This window comes from Tachysurus vachellii, chromosome 10 (genome assembly GCF_030014155.1).
Source record: "Tachysurus vachellii isolate PV-2020 chromosome 10, HZAU_Pvac_v1, whole genome shotgun sequence".
Taxonomy (NCBI): domain Eukaryota; kingdom Metazoa; phylum Chordata; class Actinopteri; order Siluriformes; family Bagridae; genus Tachysurus; species Tachysurus vachellii.
The window spans coordinates 18293098-18299495 of record NC_083469.1 but is presented as its reverse complement, the minus strand read 5'-3'; the positions used below and the strand labels follow the sequence as shown (position 1 = coordinate 18299495).

Genomic DNA, 6398 nt, shown 5'->3' with positions numbered 1-6398 from the left:
CAGAAGGAAGGATCTACCCAATAATAGGCCAGTGGATTTAATGTTAGGTTAATGTTAATGTTGATAAAATAGAAAACACAAAACAACAACCGCAACAAAATCACAAAGGTTGCTAAGATTAATACTAAGTGTAGTACTCTAAAATCATTATTATTTTGTATTTTATTTTAAATATAATTACAACATTAGATATAATATATATAGGCATATAATCATAGCAGTAACCTATAATAATAAGATTTAGTGCTTGGATTAAGTTAAAGTTAAGTTCATTTTAACACGATTAGTCAGTGTAGCATGCATGATTACATAAAGATTGCTTAGTGATTATAAATAGGTTAACTCATATTAAAAGGAGTCTACTAACATCTACTATAACATTTAAATAACAGTGATGATTTGGGCTGCAATTGGATTTCCATAGGCCCAGTACTTTACTAGATGTCTGCATCACTTCCAAGGACTACTAAACCATTTTGGAGGACCATGTACACCCAATGGTTCAGAAATTCTCTGAAGGTGCCATGTATCAGGATGATAATGCCCACATGCACATGACTCAAGATCGGTGACAGTGAACATAAAAATGAACATTTTCCATTGTCTGTACGGTCACCAGATAAGAACAATTTTTGAGCCACTTTGGGGTGAGTTGGATAAGCAAGTCAGGAAACCACCACCAGTATCACATAATGACCTGTCCACTGTTCTAAAAGAGAAATGGCCCAAAATCCCTCTAAACACTGTGCAGGGCTTATACCTGTAATTCCCAAGACAAAATTATACTGTGCTGGCCACAAAATAGAGGCCCTACACTACTATATACATCAAAATGACTTTATGTTACAGTTAACAGATGTTTCTCAATAGGCTATGTTTTAGTAGCTAATGTTAAGGTATTGCTCCATTGTTATCTAAACATTCAAACTGATTTGAGGTCACTGGCATGCTTTCAGCAACACAGTTGTAACTATATTATAGTTGTGTATTTGATTCTTATTTTGGAAATTTGGGACTTACAACTTCATTCAATTTCACCTTTCTCTCAACAAATACAATCATTTCTCCTTTTTCAATGCGCTTCACGTGTGGGATTGGTATGCTCATACTTACACTCCCCAATATTCTGATCTCTAGGAATCAGATGAATAACATTATGGTCTGACCGGCCAAGTGGGGCTCTGCAAACACTTCTATAAACCCCACGCACATTTCCATAACACAAATCCAGGGTCTTATTGTATCTGGTTGGGCATGTGATGTATTGCTCCATGGTACCCAAGAAAGGAGTCATGTCACTCCTGTTGAAATCACCCAACAAAAAAACATGACTATTCGGCCATAACTCCAGAGCATCACAGAAAAATCGATTTATGTCTATGGCAGCTATCTTAAATTTAGGCCCTGGTACATAAGCTTGGATGAAGATAAGTGGTGGAGCATCCTGAGGATGGTCATGTGGTATAATGGATACAACCATTACCTCATAGTCTGGGGTATTCCTGATGTGTTCTACCTTCACATCACGTGCCCAATCCTCTTTCACAAGCATTATCATTCCCCCTCCTCTACGTTTTTGAGTAAGCACTGGATTGCGATCCACCCGGATAGAATCATATCCATCCAAGGTGATTTGGGGTGACCTGTTATTTAACCATGTCTCTGTGAAGAATATCAGATCACTGGCAAAGAATTCAGCATTCTCCATCATATTTCTAATCTGCCTAATTTTGTTTGGAAGAGAACGCACGTTGGACATGGTTATTGTAGGAAGGCGAGAATTCTCTTCTTTCCTTTTGTTCTTATTTGAATTGCCATCTGATTTCTGTTTACTTGTGTCACCAGGCTTGTTTACACACATATCTTTTGTGGGCATGTAAAAAAACTCATTTTTTTCCCCGTCCTGCTTTTTGGTCTTTTTAGACTCCACGGAAATGGTGCCTTGTGTGTTTCTTTGGTTGCCACTCATCTCTGTAGTCAAATCAATGTGACACTGGATTTCAGGGATTTCACTGAGCATCTCTCTGGAAGATAAATGTAGGTGATGAAATCCAGCAGTTGATCCAGATATTGTATTATTATTGTAATCTAGTAAGCAGTTCTTATTCATGTTGCTTATTCAATATATCATTTACATGAAATGATCAAAGAAACTCTCATGTACAGTACTTACTGCAGTTCATTAAATTGCTTTTTAATTTTTTTGACAGCATCACGAATTTCACATGCTTTGTTCCTCAGATATTTGCTAGCTTCTGTCTGATGTTTGTGTTTAATCAGTTTTTCACAGTTGTCAATCAGATCAGGAACTGCGAGCACCAGACCGAGGGCTCCTCCTGCGACCTACAGAGAAGTGAAATTTCTTTTCAGATTTCAATTTTATATTTTACATATTTTTAAAGATTAGGGTCTGTGCAAGCCACTTGTTTTCTTTCATTCTAAATTGGCGAACCATGTCTTCATGCTGTTTTCACAGGGGCATTGTCATGCTGAAACAGTTTTAGACTTCTTACCTCAACTCCAGTGAAATTAAATGTCAAGGTTACAATATACAGAGATATTCTATACAACTGTGCTTTCTATTTTGTGGCAAGAGCTTGGGGAAGCACACCATAAGGGTGTGATGGTCTTGTACATTTGGCTATGTTTAATGTCAATATTGTCATCTTTCCCCAAAATTAATTCATCATTCAGAAACCATGTATTAATTGAGTGCACGCTATAATTCAGTAACATAGTAATGTTGCCTGTAGGAGTTTATTAGTCTCTCAAATTATTTAGAGAGATTTTGGCCTTTTGTTTTTTAAATCCTTCAACAAATATTGCTTTACTTCATTAGTAACTTTACTTTGCTTTACTCTTTTCAGGTCCACAGCATCACAATTGAGTTGAGGTTCAGACACTGACTTGGCCATTCCAACACCTTTTACTTTTTACTTCAGCCATTCATTAGATTTTTTTTAGGTGTGTTTAGGATCAATGTCTTACATGCGTTAGCCCAAATAATGGCCCAACAAAAATTGGTGGACAAATTGTCACATATCGTGTCACATTTGTCCCATGAATATTTTGGTATAAAGTGGAGTTCATCATTGTCTTAATGACTGAAAGTTTTCCAGGATCTATGGCGGCAAAACAAGCAAATCCTTAGGCCTTCACCACAAGGTTAGACAATTCATATGAGGATCTCCATTAATCAGCAAAACTTTTCACTGTAGAATTGTCAGGATCTAGCCCGGACTTTGGCCATGTGCTTAGTGTTTACGTTTCATGTTCATGTGTCTGCCCTGCCCTTGTCTATTCCTTTCTGCCTCAGCACACCTGTCCCTTACTGTATGTGTCTAACTGTCATTAGTATGAGTATCCTTGTCTTTTATTTTGTCTTGTCTGGTCTGTGTTTGGTTTTATTAATAAACCGTGGTATCCTGCATTTGGGTCTGTTTTTATCCTGCGTTCCGTGACAACAATGGTGAATTTCAAATTGGAGATAGCCTTAAAGTATAACACCTTCCCAGATTGATGAGCAGCAACTGTTGCTCCTCTGGAGTCAGGGCTGGCATAATGTTTTCTTGGCATAGTATAAACACACAGCAGAGTGTCCCAGAACATCAAAATTCTAAAAGTTCTACTTTTATAGAGATAGTCTTAATTCTTGCTTAGCTTTTTGTGCATTTTATTAGTAACACCTGAATTATCATCATCATCACCTCCCATCGTGTTTTAAATGTTGGTTTTCTTTTGCGAAAAAATATGACTACATATTGATATGTTTTTTTTTGTTGTTGTTGTCACATCAAGTTATTTGTTTGTTTATAGATGTTGGAGATGACCATTATAATGCTAAATAGGCCCTGTTTTAAAAAAAAAAAAAACAGTAACTGGAGTGTTTGTGTGTGTGTGTGTGTGTGTAGAAATACCTGGCTTGTTCCCTTTAACACAGTTTTCAATGAAAGAGCAGCCATTCCTTCAGTAGTCAGAAAAAGTGGAACACATTTTGCTTCTTTTTTAGATGCTGTTTTTAGAAAGTTGCAGGAAAATCCAATGAATACTAACAAACTACCCATGAAGAACCCTTCGCTTAAAACAAACGATAGATTTCTCAAGAGGTAAGTTAGACGACTTTGGGACAGATCTCTCCCATTCCGTTTGGCCATGGCTTTCAAGATTCTTGCTGTGATTTCACACTGCACTTCATTGAAGTCATTCGTCAATTCACACTCCTCTGATAGTTGTTCCTGGAGACTTTCAATATGCTTCCAAATCTTTTTAATTTCCCTGTCAGTCTTCTCTGCATTTTTCATTGTTTTACTGGATTTCCAACTCTCTAAGAGCTTACATGTAACACTGGTTACAGCACCAACTCCAGCTGTAACACCTGCTGCTGTGACCAGCAAGGGTGCAGCCAGGCCTCCTGTCAGCAAAGTTGCAATGCCTGTTCCAACCAGGACAGCAGATCCAAGCACTGTTGCTGAGTTTCCCACCAACTGGCCGGCAGTCATAGCTTCCGTCATCTCCTCCAGTTCTTTTGCCAAGTTCATGAGGTGTTGCGCACATTCCTCCTGCTTCTCCATCCATTGGAACAGCTCATTGATCAGTTCGTCTTCCACACCCATAGTAGAAGAGAAAATGAAGGAACTGGAATTAGAAAAAATATGCTTAGGATTATTTAGATTCTGAAAAAGTAATCTGAGTGTTGCATTGTGTAATGTCTTTGACATTTAAAATCAGAAAGTAATCACATTGTTTCACAGTAGCAAGAAATTACTATGCTGTTGGGGCTCTTGGGGGGAGCATGAAAATGAAGGCAGAAAGACTGACAAGTTTATATGCCACCAGCAAGTTCCATTTATGAACTGTAATGCATTGCAATAAAGACATATATACAAAGATGGAGAATTTCTGCTGGGAAGCTAATAGTAATTTAGGACATGGACAGTGCGCTTGATACAGATAATAGAGTACATAACGTGCAGAAATGTTTCTTCCTGAGATTATACAAAGTCATGCAATCAGGAGCAGGAATATGGGAAGGCATTTTACATCGGGGTTACTAAAATCTCATACATTTGCTAAGTGCTAAGACATCACGTCAAAATGATGGCTGTTAACTGGGATTATAATAAATGTACCACAGTGAAGTTGAATTTGTTGTGAAGTTGAAAGCTGTTAATTTAAATATTAAACATGGATCTAAATATTTTTAACTGTAGTATAAATGATGGGTTAATATTAATAAGGTAGTTCTAATAATTTATTTCTCCTGTAGCACCACATTCGTTAGGACTCGTATGGTGGCTGAACCACATAGTCTAAGCCTAATAATAAACAGATTACAAACATGTAATATAACAAAGAAAAGCATATAGGAGACATTTATTTGTTTGTTTGTAAGTTTCCTTACATATTCATTGCTCATTGGAAGACCAGAGTTCTTTTCTTTTTCACTCTTTTGCCTGCAGGACTAAATTTTAACCCTGTTTTGTTTATGTAAAATTTTTGACCAACTGCTACAACAGAACATCACAGACAACTTGTTATTATGAAAATAACACAATAATAATACAATTAGAAAATCTGAATCCTGTTTATCAATTTAATCATGTATTAAAGAAGATGGAAAATAACACTTTAGGTAAAATAATTTAGTATTTTGCCAGCTGGTAAAGCTAGTAGGAAATATTTAGCAGCTTTTTAACCACAACATGTCTTATATTTCTTAAATAAAGAAATAACAAAAAAAAATTATGTTTTTAAATATTAATATTAACTATTGGCGCCTTCAAAGCTGAAATATCTTTGGGAAATAATAGGCTAAAATTCTCACTAGAAATAGAATCTTTAGGAAAAGTAATATATACATTAAAATTTAATGTAACACAGACTTACATAATACACCTGAGATGCGCAGTGAATCAATGGAACAGAATGTTTTCACTTTTGTTTTCATGACCTAAAATAACTTTGTGTACGTGATTCATGATCATGATCCATGCTTCTTATCTAATTCATAATCATAAGAGATCATAATTACAGTTGTTTCATTCTATGTTTTTTTTCTTTTCTATTTTTTCTTATTTATTTCAATAATCAACACTAAAAGCTAACACGAGCAAAACTCTTGGTACACTTTTCTCACATTTAGGTACTATTCAAAATTAAAATAAAATAATATTTATTTATTAATTTAACAGTGAACAAAAATGTATTTAAAATATGTCTAGATATATTTTAAGTTGCATTTTCTGTGCTGCTCATCTCTATGCATCTCTTAATTTTTTATAAATTTTTTTTTTTTTTTTGCTGTATGACAGTTTCTAAGATTTCTAATTAGTTTTAAATGCTTTTGTTCAGTTACGTTTTTTTGTCTTACACCTTGGCGCCTCTTGCTGGATTCTGGT

General features: G+C 35.5%; 1 protein-coding gene across 1 annotated transcript; it reads right to left on the bottom strand.

Annotated features, from left to right (window-relative positions):
• Positions 1-1072: 1072 nt before the first annotated feature.
• Positions 1073-5908, bottom strand: LOC132851920 (uncharacterized). The gene is made up of 4 exons (XM_060878900.1): positions 5887-5908; positions 3918-4635; positions 2174-2343; positions 1073-2024 (listed from the first exon to the last, which is right to left on the bottom strand). The coding sequence occupies exons 2-4, from the start codon at positions 4611-4613 to the stop codon at positions 1073-1075; spliced, it is 1818 nt and encodes a 605-aa protein (XP_060734883.1). The 5' UTR covers positions 4614-4635; positions 5887-5908.
• Between the last annotated feature and the right edge of the window lie 490 nt (positions 5909-6398).

Excerpts from the sequence above, each read along its gene's own strand:
- LOC132851920 (XM_060878900.1), bottom strand. The coding sequence starts at position 4,613 with ATGGGTGTGGAAGACGAACTGATCAATGAGCTGTTCCAATGGATGGAG. Across the intron at positions 2,344-3,917 it reads TGTTAAAGGGAACAAGCCAG|GTCGCAGGAGGAGCCCTCGG; the intron begins GTATTTCTACAC and ends ACTTCTCTGTAG. Across the intron at positions 2,025-2,173 it reads AAGCAATTTAATGAACTGCA|AGAGATGCTCAGTGAAATCC; the intron begins GTAAGTACTGTA and ends TTTATCTTCCAG.